The sequence below is a fragment of the Aotus nancymaae genome, unplaced genomic scaffold, assembly GCF_030222135.1.
Source record: "Aotus nancymaae isolate 86718 unplaced genomic scaffold, 86718_ANA_hifiasm-v0.15.2.pri h1tg000016l, whole genome shotgun sequence".
Taxonomy (NCBI): Eukaryota; Metazoa; Chordata; class Mammalia; order Primates; family Aotidae; genus Aotus; species Aotus nancymaae.
In genome coordinates this window covers 46,016,452-46,038,344 of record NW_026988428.1, presented here as the reverse complement: position 1 = coordinate 46,038,344, position 21,893 = coordinate 46,016,452, and the positions used below count along the sequence as shown (strand labels likewise).

Sequence of the window (21,893 nt, the reverse complement as noted above, 5' to 3'; positions counted from 1 at the left end):
TATTTCTTACTGTATTGGCTTTTTAAAGTTTGTCTAAAAATTATCCACTTCATCTAAATTTTCAAATTACATAAAACTGTTCAAAACATAATCTTTTTAAAAAAAGCCTCTAGGCTCTGCTATGATGTTTCCTTTTTCATTCATAATATAGATTATTTGTGCCTACTCTCTTTTTATCTTTAATCAATCTTGCCGGGACTCATCTTTATTTTACTTATCAAATTTCACTGCTCTCTATAATGAGTGAATTTTGTTCATTTAATGTAGGTTTGTTTTATATTTTATTAATGTCTACTTTATAATGTTTCTTCTTCAGTTTAATTTCCTTCTCTTAACTTGTGGAGACAACAGATTTTCACTTTTTTTTCCTATATTTGCACTTAAGCTATCAAATTCTTGAGAATGACTTCAGCCATTCTTTTAACTTGTATTTTCATTATTATTCAGTTTAAAATATGTCTAATTTTCATTCTTTGCCTCAATGATTACTTAAAAATATATTTTTCCATTTCTAGGTAGTTGGGGGATAATCAAGTTATCTTTTTGTTACTGATTCTAGCTTAATCCCAGTAGTGACAGAAAATACACTGAACAATTTCTATCATTTGAAGTTTATTGGAATTTTGATAGCCCAGCATATGGTTATTTTGCTTAAAAATTCCACTTAATAGAAATGTGTATTCTGCAATGACTAAGTACAATGTACATGTCAACTAGGTTATGATGGTTAATCATGTTGTTCAAATCTTAATTACAAGTCACTCATATAGCTGTTGGCAGCCTCTGTTCCTCGTTATGTGAGTCTCTCTATAGGGCAAGTTAAGGGCAAAGTTATGGCTTCCCCCAAAGTGAGGGATCTGAGGGGAGGGGATGAGGGAGGTACAGCATGTGTATGTGCACTCCCAATAGAAGTACTGGTACAGTTTAAGGACTCATTTCAGAAGTGACATACCACCACTTCTGCCATATGCTACTGACTGCACAGACCAACTGTGGTACAATGTGGGGATGGATTACACAAGAGTATGAATTCTAGGAAGTCACAATCACTGGGGAGCATCTTTGAAGTTAGCTACCATAGTCTACCCCCTGGACCCAAATGATTCACAGTTCCTTCCTCTAAAATGCAAAGTACATTCCTCCAAAGTCCCGGACTAGTCTCAATTCATTTTAGCAACCTGGAGTTCAGAAATGTGTCATCTCTAATTGACAAATTATAAATTTTCTATAAGCCTCTCAAAACTCCCAAGACCCCTAGTGGATGCCTGAAACCACAAATAGCACACTAATCCCTATATTAACTATGTTTATACCTTTGCAAACATATGTACCTATGACAAAGTTTAATTTATTAATTACGCTCAGCAAAAGATTAACAATAACTAATAATAAAATAGAATAATTATAACAATATACTATAATAAAAGTTATGTGTATGTGGTCTCTCAAGGTAGCTTCTCATACTGTACTCACCCTTTTTCTTATAATGATAAGAGATGATAAAATGTCTACGTAATGAGAAGAGGTGAAGTGAATGACGAACTTTCTAACACTGTATTATGTTACTAATGACCTTTGACAAAGCACTGTGACAGTAGACCAATAACCAAGATGGCTACTAAGTGACAAACGGGAAGGTAGTGTATAGTGTCCATAGGGAGGACATGGAGTGGGATGGCATCATGTTACTCAGAATGCTGTACACTTTAAAACTCAAGAATTGTTTATTTCCACAATTTCCCACTTTATATTTTTGGACCATGGTTGCCTGCAGGTAACTGAAATCATGAAAAGCAAAATCACACAGGGAGACTCCTATAGTGCCTCTTGATCTATAGGCTTGTGAACTAAGAGATAAAAGTTTTCTGCCCCCCATACACCCAAAATAAAATGATGAAGCACACAGAACATAACCTTTTAAATATTCCTATTTTATAAGTGGGGAAAACAGGGGGTAAAAGGAATCAACGGTCCATAGCAATTATGAAATCTACCTGGACAAATACTAGAAATTCCTTGACTGCAATTCAGTTCTACCCTTGCCTGAAAATTATTATTTCTAACATTTGGCTCTGTTCTCTGGGTCATCCTTTTTTCATGATTAGCACATGCTTGCAGTTAAGTAAATTTCCAGCCTGATTCCTACTTATTAGTTTGGGAGGTCAAAGTCCCCTTTCAATTAATACCGTCTCTGCAGTTCGAGATGGCAGTGGTTCTGTGAGGTAATTCAAAAACAATGTAGGTCTCCACTGGATCTTACTGGAGTTCATTCCATTAGACAAAAGCCATACCCACAAATGTTCTCTAGGATAAATCCTCTCTACTTTGGCTTTACGCTGAGAAAGCTAAGGGATTGCACTTAAGCTTCTTGAAGCCCTCCTGTTCTTAGAAGCCACATATTGAAATGACAACCTTAATATTATTATTAATTAGTATTACTACTGAGAAGACAACCTCTAAGTTTAACCCTTAAGTTCTTTATAGGGCCTCTGTCTGAATAGTACTGTGAAGCATGACCTCTGATTGTTCTGAGTAACTTTACAGTCAATCCTTGACTGCAAGGTTAGATCATACTTTTTTCTGAGAATGCTCTGAGTTTTATCTTTGTTTAGAAACACTTCTTAGTATTAGCATTGTTTGCCATCTGGAGGGACTGGGAATCTTCAAGAAAACTAGTAAATATTGGCTGTTTTATTGAACAATCCTTTCTTTAGTGTATTTCTTTTCTCTCACATTTGACTATAAGCAGCACAAAAAGAAACTAGGCAGTACTTTTAACACTTTGGCAGACCTCCAATTTCATTAAATACTATTTTTAACCTGTTTACTGCAGGCAACATGTTGCTCAACTTACTCTGCCACTGTATAACAAAGACCAGTTTCTACCAGTTTCCAGTAAGAATTTCCTCAGTTTCCTTTAAGTTCTCACTGACAGCTGTCTCAAAGTCTAGTAATCGACTAACGGTTTAAGGCCCTTTAAACTTTCATTGACACTCTTAAAGTTCTGACAACTTCTATTCACTGTTAGCTCCATGTTTTCATATCAGCACCTATTTACAGGTACCAAGATCAATATTAGTTATCTATTGCTGCATAGTAAATTACCCCAAAATTTACCAGCTTAACACAGCAAACATTATCTCACAATGTTTCTGAGGGTCAAGAATCTGGGAGCAGCTTAGCTGGGTTGACTTGGTGTAGTTTCTCATGAGGTTGCTGTCAAGGTATAGCTGAGGTTTCAATCATCTGAAAGCTAAACTAGAACTAAAGGATCCACTTCCAAGGTCACTCACATGGTTGTTGCAGGCCTCCGTTCCTCTCTATTGGCCAGAGATCTCAGTTCCTCACCATGTGGGCCTCTCCATAGGCTGCCTGAGTGTCCTCGCCAAATGCAGTTGAATTCCCCGAGTGAGAAATGAGAAAGAGAGACAGCTAGAGTGCATGTGCACCCAAGATGTAAGCCGCGGTGTTTTTTATAACCTAATTTTGAAACTGATGTACCATGAGTACTGAGTATGCTATTGGCCACACAGACCAACCTCAGTACAACATGGAAGAGAGTGCCCAAGAATATGGATATGAGGAGTTGGGTATCACACTGGGGAATATAGTGGAGAACATTATCTTAACTTACATGCTAACATTATTATGTAGTTTAATTTTATTCACATTTTCAACTCCATAAAAGTTATTATTAATGTTTTCAACAGTCCATCTTAAGATTTACTCACAACATGTACATTTTGCCTACATTTTTTCCTGCATCTCCAAGCTTTCATCTGGAATATTTTCCATCCATTCTTAAGATTATTTCATATTGCCTTTCAGTACAAATTTGCTGGTAACAAATTCAATTCGTTTTTATTTGAAAATCGCTTTTTTCACCTTCCTCCCTGAAGGATTATTTTCTCAGTCACAAAATCCAATATTGGAGGTTACTTTCATTTAACTAGTAGTTGGTAGTTCTTTAACTAGTAGTTGGTAGTTTATTTTCTTTTAACTAGTAGTAATTGGTAGTTATTTTCTTTTAACAAAGACAGTTCATTGCTTTTTGGCTTCCATGGTTTCTCTTGAGAAATCATTACTTTGCCTTATCCTTATTTTGAAGATACTGTATCTTTTCCTCTGGCTAGTGTTAGAAATATCTTTTTGCCTTTGCTTTTCAACATTTCTATTGGGTACAGTTTGCATTATATCAGTTTGAGATTCACAGCATTTATTTAGCATTCATAATCTAAAGCAGGACACCTTTCTCAGCTTGGGAAAATTCTCAGCTATTACCTCCTTAAGTAGTAGTTCTACCCATTTCTTCTTTCCTCTCCAAGATTCCAACTGTATGTATGCATGTTAAACTTATTTACTGCATTCCATTTATGCCTTAGCTGTTTTCTGTATTTCCCATTATTTTGTCTAAGCTTTAGACTCTCTATTTTCTACTGAAAAATTTTAGTCAAAAATTTCTCTCTTCAGTTCTGTTTGGTCTAATATTATTCCCATTAAATCCATAAAATTTTCATAGTATTAGTTTTAGAATTCTATTTGCTTCTTAATAGTTTTACCTTACTTTTCAACTGTCTTTTCTTCTTGAGCATAATAAGCTCAGTTTTCTAAAATCTAATAACTCAATTACCTGGATTTCTTATGGGTCTGTTTTTATTATCTGCTGTTTCTCTTGGATTTTAATTCCATTTTATTTTCTGCTTATATCCCTGCTTTCTTTTCATCCATTCTTTGAGTGTTGATGCTATAAATGAAGCATTTTAGAGATCTTTGAGGTACAGGAAGATGTTTAACTACATTATAGCTAGGGGAACCACCAATTCTAGATTCTTTAATGCAATCAGAGATGGGTAACATTCAAAGTTGGGCTTCAGACACTATAAGCTGGTCTATTTACTTCTTTAAGTTCCACCTGCATCAGTCATGTGGGGCACAGTGAAAATGCAAATGAAATTCCCAAATTTAAGTGTGAGTAACTAAATTTTACTGCAGATTTAATGTTGTAGGAAATTGCATCTGTAAGAAGAACTCTGACAATGTAATGTAGCACATGAACATTTGAAAACTATTTTACAGGTTGGATACATTTCATTCACTTTATTAAAAATAAGCATGTGGTCTCCTAAGAGATTTGTCAAATATTTTTTTCTAGTTGTGTAAAATTTTTTATTGTATTTTACTTTGTTATTAGACAGAGGTTCTAAGGACTCTCAATGAGGGCTATTTCAAAGAGAAACAGCAATGAAGTTGGCAGTTTATCTGTTTACCATACTGACGACTGCTAGTGTACAATGTGCTACATTTACAAGAAAAAAAAGTGTATCATTAAGACTAAAGAAATACGGTTTAATACATTTAAAGACATTCTGAACACAAATTTTCCTTTATCCTAGGAATGAAATAATTCTAGATAGTATCCTTTCATCAAAACACTCAATTCTCCAGCAACTATAGATAAAGCAACTAAATCATTCTATAGAACTATATAGAACTAAATCATTTTATAGAACTAGCATTCCTACAAGAGAGGAATTCTAATTTTGAAATGGCTGAGTGAAACAAAGGAACAAAACTAAATGAAAACAAATAAAAGGTACATTCAAGATCTATTCATGAAATAAGATCCAAGGTTAGCTTCTAATATACCTAAAACGAGAGATACACAAATACAAATTGTTAATATGGCAATTCTGTAGTATCAACTTCAAATAAATTCAAATACAGTTTGGTCTACCAGAGGTTTTTTTACTCTTATGTTACCTAATCCAACTTTTTAATTGTTTCTATGGGAGGGGGGACCCAAACCAGATAAAAAAATCATGCTGAGAGACTTTGGTACCTTCTCTCAGCCTCTCACCTCTCCCACAATAAATGATCAAATACATGTGTAAAGTCGGCTGATTTACCTTGAACATTTGGTATCCTACTACAGCAACACCCTAACTTATCACTTTTTAGTTCCCTAAGATAAAGAAAAATTGGTTATTGTTAATGCTTCTAGGTTCTAATTTTAAAAAGGTAAAGGATATGAAAAAAAATCTACATTTTCAAGTTTAAAAAATTTTTATGTTACAAAAATATTTCTTCAACTTTTAGTTTCTTGTTTTCTAATTGTTTTATCAAAACAAACAGTGGAGCACAGAAAACGGGATCAGGTTGCCTAAGTATGTATCCCGATATGACCTTCTAAAAGAAGTTAATCCTAACTTTTTATCCTCATTTTCTGATCTGTAAAATGGGGATAATCCTATTTACCTTATAGAGTTTTCTCTCTATATATAGAGAATTAATCAGTAACATACTTACAATAGTGGCTAGCATAAGTAAACTCTCTTAAATTGTTACCTGCCATTATTACAACACAGTGTATAGTAATTTTGCTAGGCTTTTTCTCTAAGATAAGTGACAAAACTTCTCAATTCATTGAATTAATAAAATATGAACTAATCAAGAAAAATATTTATAGTCAGTTATTATTAAAATGTACCTTTCGTGCTATTGGCTCTTGACCTTCCATCAATGTATACCAGCTGACAAGTTTATTCCAGCCTTCAGTTGGCAACAGTATGTAATCCAATTCGTCAATAAGATGTTCCTTAAGTGACTGGGCATCACCATCTGCAAAAGGAAAAGTAAACTCAATACATAAAAAGAAACAATAGTACCTAACTCTAAATACTTTGGTTGTACACATTATGAATTAAACTCATGAAGGCTAATTTAAGAATTTAAAACAAGTTTTAAGCTCTAAAATAATTCAGATACCTTACATAAGGGGTGTCTAATCTTTTGTCTTCCCTAGGCCATATTGGAAGAACTGTCTTGGGCCACTCATAAAATACATAAGCACTAACAGTAGCTGATGATCTTAAACAAAAAAATCGTAAAAAAAAAAAAAAAATCTCATAATGTTTTAGCAAAGTTTACAAATTGGTGTTTGTCTGCATTCAAAGCCATCCTGGGCTGCATGCAGCCCATGCGCTGTGGGCTGGACAAGCTTGCCTTACGGATTTCAAAACCAACTATTCCTTTAAAACTTTTAGTTTGTACCACAAATCAAAAAGCAATATTTAAAAACATAATTCTTTTATTAGGTTCTTAAAAAAATACTATGGAGTAATTGTTAGTCAAGAGACTTGGCAAAAGGGTATTTCCCAAATATTTTGAGTAGCAGAGACCCTTCATATGGTAACAATGGTCATTCTAGCATCAGCCTTTGCAGGAAATTCAGAAGCAAATCAACAACCTTTTACAATGACACCAAGACACATGGGCTAGGAACCATGATGAAAATCAAAAATGGACATCTTGTGAACCATTTCATTATTCCAGAAAGCCCATAATCCAGATTCCTCCAAGATCTAAAATGGAGGCAATTCTTCAGATGTGGTTCTAATTCACGATCCACTTTCCAATTTCTAGTTAGACTAAAAAAAATTAGTATAAGACAGGCCAGAGATCTAGAAGAAATTTCTGGAACCATACCTATATCACAGTCTTAACCTGAGACTTGTTATCTGTCCTTCTGAATTTTTAAAATGCAGAAAGAGAAACAGAAATAGCTCACTGAGTTATATCCAACTTTACGGAGATTTTTCTTGTTCTGAGTTAGTTTTAATTAACAGATATAGAAAGAAAAATTGTTCTTGGTAGCATTTCAATAATGAGAACATGCTATTCCTAACAGGATATAACAATATAAATCAAGAAGCAGGAAAAATCCCGAGGGATTAAGAGAAAGTTACATATTCTGTGTTTTGCAACTGTAGTCCACTTTGCATTTTCTAGAATTGTATATGAAAACAGTACCTGCTTTCTGTTACTACAGACAAATTGGCAATTTCTAGAGTCTTACATAAAAACAGTATGTCCTCTTTTTTGTTTGGCTTCATTTATGCCATGTAAATACTTTGAGATCTATCCATGTTTTTACATACCAATAGTTAATTTAACTGCTGAGTGGCATTTCATTATATGGATGTACACCTTATTTATCCATTCAGTTGTTGATGGGCATTTGTGTTGTTCACAATTTTTTCTATTACAAATAACACTGTATGACCATTTGTATACAACTGGTCATATAGATAAAATGCTTTCATTTATTTTGGGTAAATACCTAGGATTGGAGTGACTGGGTTCTATAATAAATGTATGTCTAACTTTTTAAGAAACTGCCAGACTGTTTTCTGAAGTGATTTTACTATATGACATTGACAGAAACAGTGTATGATAGTTCTACTTCCTCTACATTTTCGCCAACACTTGGTAAGGGTCAGTGTTCTCATTATGGTTTTAATCTTCCTTTCTCTAACATGAATTATGTTGAGCATTTCTGCATGTGTTTTTTGAAACCTACATCTTCTTTGGTGAAGTATGTGTTCAAACTTTTTGCCTTTTTCCATTGGGCTTTATGTTTTGTTCAAAGTGAGTTTTATAAACTATATATTCTATATACAAGTCTTTTATCAGCTACATGATTGTAAACATTTTCTCTCACACTGTGGCTTCTCTTTTCTTTCTCTTAAGAGTGTCATTTAAAGAAGCTTTTATTACTGATGAGACACAATTTATCACATTTTTTCTTTTATCAACCTTGCTTTTGAATCATATCCAAGAAAATTTTGGCTAATACAACATCACAAAGATTTTTTCCAAAAAGTTTTAGTTTTTACATTTAGGTCTATAATCCATTTTGGATTAATATTGTATAAAGTGCCATGTATGGATCAAAGTTCAGTTTTTTGCAAACAGATATCCAAATGCTCAAGCAGCATCTGTTTAAAAGACTATCTTTTGCCAGTGAATTCCTCTTTTACATTTTTCTAAACTTAAATGACTATATATGGGTAGATCTATTTCTGCATTCTCTAATCTGATCAACTGATGTATCTGTCTTTATGTCAATATTCAACTGTATTTATTATTACAGTTTTAAAATAAGGACTGAAATCAAACAGTGTTAAGGTCTATGATTTTATTTTAAAATTCAAAGTTGTTTTGGCCATTCTGTCATTTGAATTTCCATATGAATTTTTGAATCAGCTTGTTCATTTCTATTAAAAAGCCTACAGGACAACTCAATATCCACATGCCAAAAGATGAAGTTAGAATATTACCTCACACCTTATACAAAATTAACTTAAAATAGACCAATGGTGTCAATGTAATAGCCCAAACTATAAAACTCTTATAAGAAAATGTAAGTATAAATCTGTGCAACCCTGGTTTCAGCAATGCTTTCTGACACCAAAAGCACAAGCAACAAAGAAAAAACATGGTAAATTGGACTTAAAATTAAAAACTTTGGTGCTTCAAACATCACCACCAAGAAAATAAAAAGTCCACAGAATAAGAGAAAATTTTTGCCATTCACACATCTGATAGGATCTAGTATCCTAAATAAATAACAAACTGAAAACACAACAATAAAAAGACAACTCCACTTAAAAATGGGCATGGGATCTGAATAGGTATTTCACCAAAGAAGATATATAACAAGGACAAAAAAAGATACTTATCATTAATCACTAGAGAAATGCAAGTCAAAAATCACAATGAGATACCACCACTTCACACCCACGAGGGCGGCTATAATAAAAAGGACAGACAATAACAAGTGTTGGCTATAATGTGGAGCAGTGAATCCTCATACACTGCCAGCAACAATGTAAAATGATGCAACAACTTTGGAAAAACAGTCTTATAGTTTAAAATTAACAGTTAAACAATGAAGTTTAAAAAGACCCAACAATTTCATGTCTAGGTATCTACCTATGAGAAAGGAAAATACACATCTACCCAGAAACTTATATGTGAATGTTCATAGCAACGATATTCGTGATAGCCAAAAAGAGAAAACAACTCAAACGTCTATCAGCTGATAAGTGCATAGAGTAAATGTGCTATCTGTTCAGAACAAATCATTCATCCATAAAAAGGAATCAAGTACTGATTCATGCAACATGAATGAAACATGAAAAAAGAAAAAGTAAAAGAAGACAAATATAAAAGAACACATATTGGGCTGGGCTCAGTGGCTCACACCTATAGTCCCAGTACTTTGGGAGGCCAAAGTGGGTGGATCATCTGAGGTCAGGAATTCGAGACCACCCTGGTGAAACCTCATCTCTACCAAAAATACAAAAATTAGTCAGTTGTGGTGGCACATGCCTGTAAACCCAGCTACTTGGGAGACTGAGGTAGGAGACTTGCTTGAACCTGGGATGTAGAAGCTGCAGTGAGCTGGGATTGTGCCACTGCACTCCAGCTTGGGTGACAGATCGAGGCTCCATCTCAGGAAAAAAAAAAAAAGAACACACACTGTATGATTCCATTTATATGAAATGTCTAGAATAAGCAAATTCATATAGACAAAGGAGATTAGTAGTTGTCTAGGGCTGGGGTGGCGGCAGAGAAAGGATAGGGCGTGATTCCTAATGGTTAAAAGAAATGTTTTATAAAATTCAATTAGGTCCAGTTGATTAACAGTGTTGTTCAATTCTTTGGGCTTCATGAATGTAGATATCCTTTTCCCTTCCCAGTTTTAGGAACTTTCAGCCATTATTGCATTATTTCTCTTTTTGTTTTCAAGACAGGGTCTTATTCTGTCATTCATGCTGGAGTAGAGTGGTGCGATCTCAGCTCACTGCAACCTTTGCCTCCTGGGCTGAAGCAATCTTCCCACCTCAGCCTTCCGGGCAGCTGGGACTACAGGCACATGCCAACAAGCACAGATTATTATTATTACTATTATTTTGGAGACAAAGTCTTGCTCTGTCACCAGGCTGGAGTACAGCGGCATGATCTCTGCTCACTGCAACCTCTGCCTCCTGGGTTCAAGCGATTCTCCTGCCTCAGCTTCCCGAGTAGCTGAGACTACAGGCACACGCCACCATGCCCAGCTAATTTTTTATATTTTTAGGAGAGACGGGGTTTTACCATGTTAGCCAGGATGGTCTTGATCTCTTGATCTCATGATTCGCCTGCCTCAGCCTCCAAAAGTGTTGGGATTACAGGCATGAGCCACCGCGCCTGGCCAGATTTTTAAAAAAATTTCTTGTAGAGACAGGGTTTTGCATGTTGCCCAGGCTGGTCTCAAACTCCTGTGTTCAAGTGATCCACCCACCTTGGCCTCCCACAGTGCTGGGGTTATAGGTGTGAGCCACTATGCCTGGCCCGAGCCATTATGTCTTTAAATACGCTTTCTGCCCTCTCACTTTCCTCCTTTTGGAAATCTTACATGCACAAATTGGTTCATTTGATTGTGTCCCGTAAGTTACTTGGACTTCCTTTACTTTTCATTATTTTTATTCTTCTTATTGGATAATTTCAAATGATCAGTCTTCAAGTTTGCCAATTCATCTATTGGATCAAGTTTGTTGCTGAAGACCTCTAGTGAATTTTTCAGTTATTGTATTCCAGAATTTGTTTGGTTCTTCATAATTTTTAGCTCCTGGTTGATATTTTCATTTTTCTGGTTTTGTTAAGTTGTCTATGTTTTCTTGCAACTCAGTGAGCTTTATAAGACAATTATTTTGAATTCTCTGTTGGGCAATTCGTCTCCATTTCTTTAGAATCAGTTTCTGGAGATTTTGTTTCTTTCTGTTATGTTTCTCTGATTTTTTGAGTTCTTGTAGCTTTGCATGGTGTTCCTGCAACTGAAGAAACAGCTACCTCTCCAGTCTTCATAAACTGGCTTTGAAAGGCAAATAGCTTTACTTCCACCCATCAGCCTGGCTGGAGATTCTAAGAACATCTCAAACTTTTTCTGTGGATATGTCTTTTCTGTACTTGTGCATGCAGATTCCTAATTAAAAGGCTTTATTGATTTTTTTTTCCAGAAGCCCATAATCTCTTCCTCCTTCTGGTATCTTACTACATTATACCACAGACCAGAATGTTAAGAGGCCCATCCCACTTGTCTCTCTCTTCCTTGTAAAGAAACCTTGAGTTCTCTGCCTTCTCAAATCTCTTGCCCCTTTTCCTTTGTTCCTATCTGCCCCCACCAAACTGTGCCAGTTCCATTAGCACACTGAGTAAGGTAAGACAGAAATCAGCCCTCAAGCAGTACCCTGAAAGACTGGAACACTGAAGGTACACTCCACTCCTTTTCCCCTTTCCTGGGGACAAGTCTCAGGTTCTATGCCTTCTCCCAATATTACAGGGCTGTGGCAGTTGCAACAAGCTGCCTGTTTGTTCTCTTTTGTTCTTAACTTCTCCCAGTCATTTGAACTATGTCAGCTTTCTGGTACAATAAGGCAAGACAGAAACTGGCCCCTCAGGCAGTACACTGAAAGACATGAATAGTATAGAATGCCCCCACTCCTCTCCTTCTTTCCTGGGAGAGAAGCCTCAGATTCTTAGCCTTCTCTCAATCTCTCTGAGCTTCCCAGCTGAAGCAACCACCTACCCTTTTCCTTTGTTAACTGCCCCCAGGTATCAGAACTATGCTGGCTGCATCAGCACTCTGTGTAAGGTGATACATTTTTTTTTTTTTTAAACTGGCTTGTTGGGTAGCACACTGAAGGGCTGGAAAGTTAAGCACATGCTCTCTCTCTTTCTGTCCTCACCTGAGATAATCTCTCCTGAGACTAACCTAAGTCTGATTGGAGAAGGGGCTGATGTGGGCAAAATAAAATTGTTCTTGCCCATTTCAGTGCTGTTGTTTTCAGTTTTGTGCTCATTTGGAGCACTGTAAATTCTTAACAGGATCTTGGGTTTCTCATAAAGATATTCTGGTCCATTGTTAATTCAGTGTTTCTGTTGGGGGCTGGGACTTTTTACTCTATCATCTTGCTGACATCACTCTTCTTCACACATTTTCAAGTTAGGCCATTAGGCAGGTATATATTTAAGCTTACTATATTCTCTTGATGAACTATCCCCTCCCATTAGTCATTATAAAGTGACTGTCTATCCCTGATAACGTTTATTCTGAAACTTAATGTCTCTGGCTTTTTAAAAAATAGTGTTAGCATGTGTATTCGTTTTCCACTGTTGTAAAATAAATTACCATAGTGGCTTAAACATCACTGATTTATTAGTTCACAGTTCTGTGGGTCAGTAGTTCAGGAGGGCTCAAATGGATTTGTGCTTACGGTTCTACAAGCTGAAGTCAAGATATCAGCCCTGCTGGGCTCTTATCTGAAGGTCTGAGGAAGAATCCGCTTACAAGCCCATTCAGGTTGTTGGCAGAATTCAGTTACTCATGGTTGTGAGTCTGAGGTTCCTGTTTCCTTGCTGGCTGTCAGCCTGAGGCCTCTCTCTGTTCCTAGAGGCTGCCTGCCTTGCATCTCAATGATTCCTTCCAACTTCAAACCAGCAATGATATGTTAACTCTCTTCCAGGCTTGAATCTCTGAATTATTTTGCCACTGCTTCTAAAGGGTACATGTGATTAGATTAAGTTCACCCAGATAGTCTCCTTTTGCCACACAACATAATCATAGGGGTGATAGCTTCATCCTATTTACAAGTTTCACCAACACTCAAAGGGGAGAGTATTCTATAAGGGTGAGGATCACTGGGGGTTAGTCTTGCTTACCACAACCTGGTGTTATCTTTTTCCATGTCTTAAATTTATCTGTGTCTTTATGCTTAAAGTTAGTTTCTTATAGACCATTGATAGTTGGGTCTTAACTTTTTAATCTAATCTCATGGTCACAACATTTAGTTGAGGTGTTTACATTTAATGTGATTATTCATAGAGCTGGGTTCCAATCTAGCAACTTTTAATTTTGTATTTATCTCATCTGTTCTTTATTAATTTTTTCCATGTCTTGTGGGGAAGATTTATTTTTAAGATTGACATTGCTTGTTATTATTAGTCATATTTTCCTGCTTCTTTACATGCCACGTAATATTTGGTCAGATCCAGGACATTATACATTTTATGTTTTTGTATGCTGGATATTTTTGTATTCTTACAGATATTCAAGTTTTATTCTGAAATGGAGTTAAGTTACCTGGAAACAGTTTGATGCTTTCAGGTTAGTAGAGCAGGAAAATTAATTTCACCCTATTACATAAGCAAAACTGTTCTCAGTAGTCTACTTTGTAAATTATGTGGTTTTCCACTCTGGCTGCTGAGAACACCAATGATTCCCAATCCTATATTAGCCCCAATGATTGTTACTTCTTTTCAGTGGTACTTGGGCAGTTTTCTCACATGCAAAGTGCTGATTAATAACTGAAGACTTAAGAGCAACCCTATGGAGGGTTTAGGTTGCTCTCTCTCTCTCTCTCTCTCTCTCTCTGAGTTGCTCACTATCTTCTGGTACTTCCCAGGACTCTTGGTTTCCCTGGACTTCAAACTCCCATTTTCTCAACTAAGAAAGACAGTGAGGGTCTGCATAGGTTTCATCATCCCATGCTGTGTCTTGGAAACTCTTCCAATGCAGTAAACTGAAAACAGCTGGAGGGCTTATGTATTTTGTTTCTCATCTCTCAGGGATCACTGTTTTCTGTTGCCTGATATCCAGTGTTTTGAGAACGACTGTTAGAAACGGAAGTTCTGGTACTTATGTTTTGTTCCCTTTAAGCATAATAAGAGGTATACAGAAGGACTGGCAAGTAGTGAGGGTTGTAGAAAGTTAATGTAAAAATTTAAGAATGTAAAGATATGTGATTGTTCCTCAAATTTTAAAAAATGCCATGTGTCCAATATATGACATAGCATCTCTCAAAATAATCAGTTTTTAACAATTATTTAATAACAAATAATCAGTCTTATTTATTAATAAATAATCATTAATGATTACTTGAAATATTTAAATGAAGAAATAACATTCTTCATTTAAGGGTTTAAAATCAATAAAGCCTTATTATATCATAAATGAAAAACAAAACTTATCATTATACAGAATAATAAAATTTTTAATAACTAATTAGAATAATAAGTTCATCAGGTCGAATCTGTAATGCAAAGATATTTCTACTCTATCAACTTATTTACATTAACGTTTCCCATATTCAACCCACTGACATTTACATAATGAAATTTAACACATTTACAACTTGACTGAAGGAAGAAAATAATGACCTTTGAGAAGTCCAGAGTTATCAATGGGTCCGGGATACACATTTTGATCTCCCATCTGGTATTTGTCCCAACTGTCAAAGCCAACATATTTTTTCCACTGTTTGAACCAGCGACTATCGACTAGGTACCTAGAAAATAAAAGAAATTGGTTAAGGAAAATACCTAAAAATACAGGAAGTGTAGAAGAGTCACCTATTTTTGATATTTTTTTATATTAAAAAAGTCTCTACTTCAAAAGATTATTGAAAATAACTGTATGCCACTTAGTATTAGAAAGACAATACTTTATTTGTATAAAGTATTATTCCTACTGTTCTATAAATATATACTACTTGATGATAAATATTGACATAAAAATACAAATAAACATATTCAAGAAAATGCTTCTCAATTGAATAAAAATGCAAATAATCATAAGAATCTGTCAAAATAAATTTTAAAATGCAATGTGGTAAATAGAAAAAATGGTTCTTTTGCAAGAAACTTGCAAATAATTTTATGTACTTTATTGTGTGTTTTTGGAAGTAAAGGAAAGTCATCAAGGGTTGCAAGGTTAATTATAATAATCATAATCAAAGAGAGAGGTTCAAAAGATGGCTGACTAGAGACATCAGGTTCCAGTTCTCTTCAGGCCATGGCTCACCCCTGTAATTCCAGGGCTTTGGGAGGCTGAGACGGGTGGATCACTTGAGGTCAGGAGTTTGAGACCAGCCTGGCCAACGTGGTGAAAGCCTGTCTCTACTAAAAATAAAAATATTAGCCAGGCATGGTAGCAGGCATCTGTAATCCCAGCTACTCAAGAGTCTGAGGCAAGAGAATTGCTTGAACCCAGGAGGCAGAGGTTGTAGTGAGCCTAAATTGTGCCACTGCACTCTAGCCTGGGCGACAGAGTGAAACTTGGTCTCGAAAAAGAAAAAAGAACCAATATTACAAACACATAATCACAGCTCTAACAGAATATCAAAGAGAGAATGCCAGTACACAAAATCACAGGAAAAAATTCAGACACAGGATCCTTCATTCCTGTGGCGGACTGGTAGTATGCAATCTATGGGAGAGCTCCTCTGCTCTCACAAACCTAGACAGTGGTAAGGGTAGGGATTTCTTGAGAGTGTTACACCAAACTGCAAGCTCATGCTGGGTTGCTCAACTTCTTACCACATCCCCAGACTTGAGTACCTGTGGCAAGGCATCATTGTCAGGGCACATCTGTCAGGGGACTGTATCTTGCCCAGGGAACCTCATGCCTTTTGTGCTTCGACATCCTGGAAGCTCTTGCTGACATTCCCCAGCACCAACTCAGTGGGCAGCAGCAGCACAGTGCTAGTTAGACCCATGGGTGCTGCAGGGTTCCCAATAATCTATCCCTCAAAGAGTACTACTTTTAAGGGAAGGCAAAGTGCAGTGCACAAAAGGGACAGCCCCTGGGACAAAGGAAACTAAAGCATGCATGTTCTAGAGCCCAAGAGCTCCTTGCTTGGGGCTGCAAGTGAATGCCTGCTCCTGGCAGAGACAGAGAAACAAACTGCTCAACACTGCAAATGAGGAGTAAGGTCCTGTACCACTGGCCAAGTGGTCTCTGTGCTTGAGCCCAGATATAGAGAAGGGGACTCCTCCTCCCGCTCCACCCACTGCTGCAGACACAGCCATTGCTGCTCTCATGGGAAGCTGGCACAAGAAACCAGAGGGCAGGCTATCTGGAGCTGTGAAGGGCAACTGCAGCTCCAATGGCAGTGGCCTCTGGGCCCAGGCTCATGAGAAAGGTGGGTCCTCTCCCACTCTCTGCACAGAGCGTCAGCAGTCCTGCCATGGAGAGCAGAGTCTGCATGGCAGCCATTTCCAGATAGCACAGAGGAGTAGTCTCAAACCAAGCAGCAAGCATCTCCTGTAATTCTAGGTTACACTGCAGTTGGAAATAAAAAACAGTGTCTAATAGAACTGAACAACCTGAGCACCAGAACAGGAGTGTGACAAGGAAACATCACATTCCTGCCTGCTGAGGCCAGGGTGCTAAGAAAGCCTTCACCTTGCTCCAGTACCCAACCCCCATCTCCCTTCAAGAGACCTCAGTATATTTTACCAGTGGCCCAATGACTCCCCTCCCCCATGCCACCCTCCTCAGGGCTGATGCTTCTGCCAGTCATTAGGAGATCTGAGCTTTTCTTGGCAAACAAAGGTGAAGTGTAAACCTCACTGTTACCGCTGAAACTGACTCATACCTGCAAATGCTACCTACTGGCCTGGAGGTTGAACTGCACAACCCAATACAAAATTTGCTAACATAAATGCACACAATTTGGGAACAAGATAAGCTTCTTGAGACCTCTGCTACCCTGGCTCTACAGGAGAATGTGAGTGTGCTCACATGCCAAGTATACCACTATCACATCTGACATTTGAGAAAGCCACCAAAGTTATCTAAAACCAAGAAATTCACAGAGTCTTTGCCACTAAAAGAACTCAGAAGCAAAGCCAAATGACCCTATTCAATGTACATTATAGTCACATCCTCAAGGGAAAACAGTCTCGTCCAAACAAAAGTGAACTGAAACATCAGAAGTGAGTTTCTCCAGATGAGAAAGAACCAATGTCATAATTCTGGAAGTATGAAAAAACCGGTTGTTACAATACCCTCAGAGGATCACACTCTCTAGCAATAAATCCTAACCAAAATTACTGAAATCCTAAGTAATTCAAAATATTGACTTTAAGGAAGCTCAATGAGATTCAAGGAAAATCTGAAAACCAATACAATGAAACAAAATCAATTCAGGATATAAATGACAAATTTACCAAAGAAATAAGATATTTAAAAAATCTTTTGAAAATAAAAAATTCACTGAAGGATTTACAAAATACTGATAAAGCTTCAACAATAAACTAGATCAAGGAGAAGAAACAATTTCAGAACATAAAGACAGGTCATTTGAAGAAACAAGAAAGAATTTTAAAGATGAACAAAGCCTTCAAGAAGTAAAAGATTACATTAAAACGTCTGGACCTAGGGATTGTAGGTATTCCTGAGAAAGAAAAGAAAGCAAAAAGTTTGGAAAACCAACTTCTCTAGTCCAGCGAGAGATCTAGACATCCAGAATAAGAGGCCCAATGAAACCTAGAAAAATACATTGCAAGAAAAACCTCACCATGACATAGAGTCATCAGACTGTCTGAGGTCAACATGAAGGAATAAATCTTAGGATCAGCAAGAGAAAAAAAGCATCTAGTCACCTACAAAGGAAACTCTATCAGACTAACAGCAGACTTCCTGGCAGATGACTTACAAGTCAGAAGAGACTGGGATTCTATTTTCAAAATAGGCTTAAAGTAAAAAAAAAACTGGCAACCTGAAAATTTGTATCCTGCTAGAAAAAGCTTCAGGAATAAGACAGATATAAAGTCTTTCCTAGAAAACAATCATTGAGGGAATCTGTCACTACTAGACTGGCTATACAAAAATGATCAAGGGAGGTATAAACATGGAAATGAAGGGTCAATACTTGTCATCATAAAAATGTAAGAAAGTAAACAAGGAATACAACAGCACATCAAAAAGATAATATGCCATGATCAAGTGGGTTTTATTCCAGGCACTCAAGGAAAGTTCAACATATGCAAATCCATTAATGCAATTCACTACCAGAACAAAATTAAAGACAAAACCATTTAATACTCTCAACAGACTCAAAAACAGCATCTGGTAAAATTTAACATCTCATGATAAAAACCTGCAACAAACTAGGCACAGAAGGAACATATCTCAACATAATAAAAGCCACATACAACAAATATCATACAAATGGAGAAAACTTGAAAGCATTCCCGCTAAAAATGGGAACAAGACAAAAAGGTCCACTTACACACTCTGATTCAATATAGTACTAAAAGTCACAGCCAGAAAAGAAGCAAGAGAAATCAGTCATCCACGTTGGAAAAGAGAAGTCAAGTTATCTCTGTTATCTCTTATATCTAAAAAACCCTAAGGATTCCACGAAAAGACTTCTTTGAGAAATGAACTCAGTAAAGTTTCAGCATACAAAATCAACTTACAAAAACCAGAAGCAATGTTGTACACTAGTAACAATCAAGCTGAGAACTAAATCAAAGTCAGTCATTTACCAAAGCTACACACACACACACACACACACACACACACAGTAAAATACCAAAGAAAACATCTTATCAAGGAGGTGAAAGACCTCTATAAGGAAAACTACAAAACACTGATGAAAGAAACTGTAGATGATACAAATAAGTGGAACAATATCCCACACTCATGGATCAGAAGAATCGATAATGTTAAAATAACCCATACTTGCCCTGCCCAAAGCAATCTACAGATTCAATGCAATTTCTATAAAAACACCAACATCATGTTTCACTGAATTAGAAAGAACAATTTTAAAATTCATATGAAATAAAAAAAGAATCTCAATAAACAGAGCAACCCTACAGAAAAAGAACAAAGCTGGAGGCATCACGTTACCCAACTTCAAATATACAATGCATGGTTATAGTTACCAAAGCAACATGGTACTGGTATAAAAACACAGATAGATCAATGGAACAGAAGAGAGAGCCCACAAATAAAGCCACATACCTATAGCCAACTGATTTTCAATGAAGCTGACAAAAACATTAACTAGGAAAGGAGACTCTATTCAATAAATGGTGCCAGGAAAACTGGATTGCCATATGTAGAATGAAAATGGACCCCATCTCTCACTATATAAAATATTTAACTCAAGGTAGAAAAACAAACAAACAAAAAAATTAACTCAAGGTGTATTCAAGATCTTGAAACTTCTATAAAAGTCCTAAAAAAAACCCTAGGAAAAACTCTGTACACTGGCCCATGTGAAGAGTTTATGACTAACATCTCAAAAACAAACGCAACAAAAAACATAGATAGACAAAAGTGACTTAGTTTAACTGAGAAACTTCTGTACAGCAAAAGAAATAACTGACAGAGTGAACAGACAACCTAACAACTGGGAGAAAACATCTGCAACCTACGTATCCAACAAAAGACTAATATTCAGAATTTACAAGGAACTTAAACTTCTCAATGACAACAAGAGCAACAAAAAATTTTATTTAAAAGTGGGCAAAGAACACAGATTTTAAAAATTTATTTTTAAATTCATGTTTTAAAATATTTTAAATTTTATTTTTAATTTTAGATTTGGGGGTACATATACAGGTTTGTTACATGGGTATATTGTGTGATGTTGAGGTTTTGGCTTCTAATGATCCTGTTGCCCAGTAGCAAATACAGTACTCGATAGGTTGTTTCTCAACTCCTACTCCCCTATCTCTCTCTTCTCTTTTGGAATCTTCAGTGTCTATTGTTCCCAATCTTGTGTTCGTGCATACCCAATGTTTAGGTCCTATTTATAAATGAGAAGACACAGTATTTGATTTTCTGTATCTGTGTTAATTTGCTTAGAATAATGGCCTCCAGTTGCATCCATGTTGCTGTAAAGGATATAATTTCGTTCTTTTTTATAGCTGCAAAGTATTACATGGTGTATATGTATCACATTTTCTTTATCCAATCCATCAATGATGGGTACCTAGGTTGATTCCATGTCTTTATTACTGTGAACAGTACTGTGATAAACATACGAGTGCAGGTGTCTTTTTGGTAGAATGATTTATTTTCTAGTAATGGGACTGCTGAGAGAATGGTATTTCTATTTTTAGTTCTTTGAGAAATCTCCAAACTGTTTTCCAAAGGGGCTGAACTAATTTGCATTCTCACCAATAACATATTAAGCATTCCCTTTTCTCTGCAATCTTGTTAAAATCTGTTATTTAACTTTTTAATAATAGCCATTCTGACTGGTGTGAGATCTTACTGCGGTTTTGATTTGTATTTCTCTGCTGATTAGTGATTTTGTGCATTTTTTTCTATGTTTGCTGGCTGCCTGTATGTGTTCTTTGGAGGATTCTGTTCATGTCCTTTGTCCACTTTTTAATGGGTTTTTTTTTTCTTGTTAAGTTCCTTATAGAGTCCAGATATTAGTCTTTTGATGTATGCATAGTTTGAAAATATTTTCTCCCATTGTATAGATTGTCTGTTTACTCTAAACAGAAAATTTTCAAACTAACACATACAAATGGTCAACTAACATATGAAAAAAATTCCACATTACTAATTATCAGATAAATGCAAGTAAAACCACAATGAAAAAGCATCTCACACCGCTCAGAACGGCTATTATTAAAAAGTCAAAATATAACAGATGTTGGCAAGGATGCAGAGGAAAAGGAATGGTGGGAGTGGAAATTAATACAACCTTTATGGAAAACAGTATGGAGATTTCTCAAAAAACTAAAAAGAGAACTACCATTGGATCTAGTAATCCCATTACTGGGTATATACCCAAATAAATGAAATCATTCTATCAAAAAGACACCTATACTTGCATGTTTATCACAGTATTATTCATAATAGCAAAGATAAGGGAACAATCTAAGTGTCCCTCAGCGGATGATTTTAGAACACACACACACACACACACACACACACACACACACATATACACACGGAATGCTACTCAGCCATAAAAAAGGATGAAGCCATGTATTTTTGCGGCAGCATGGATGGAACTGGTGGCCATTACCTTATGGGAAATAATTCAGAAATACAAAGTTAAATACTGCATGTTATCACTTGTAAGTGGGAGCTAAATCATGTATACACATGAATATAACATTCACCTATTTTTAGCTACCTAGAATTAGCTTCTCATCAGATGACCAATGACAGATAAAGTAAAATAAGTGTTCATTAGGACAGAAAGCATTAAAAAAATCATATATCTAAAACATTGTAAAAATTTATTTGG

At 36.0% G+C, this 21,893-nt stretch overlaps 1 protein-coding gene across 7 annotated transcripts in view; it reads right to left on the bottom strand.

The window, feature by feature from the left end:
- USP15 (ubiquitin specific peptidase 15) overlaps window positions 1–21,893 on the bottom strand; it is a 146,910-nt gene that overhangs the window by 95,727 nt on the left and 29,290 nt on the right. For 6 of the 7 annotated variants that reach the window (XR_002478460.2, XR_002478461.2, XM_012444917.2 and 3 more), the window contains exons 2-3: window positions 15,043–15,170; window positions 6,488–6,618 (exon numbers count right to left, since the gene is read on the bottom strand). Coding sequence is in view for 4 of the 7 variants with exons in the window: in XM_012444917.2 (XP_012300340.1) it covers window positions 6,488–6,618; window positions 15,043–15,170 (259 nt within the window). In the remaining 3 variants the exon portion in view is untranslated. Of the gene's footprint in view, window positions 1–3,293; window positions 5,487–6,487; window positions 6,619–15,042; window positions 15,171–21,893 lie in introns of those variants that run through there. The other variant, XM_012444920.3, reaches the window with a different exon arrangement.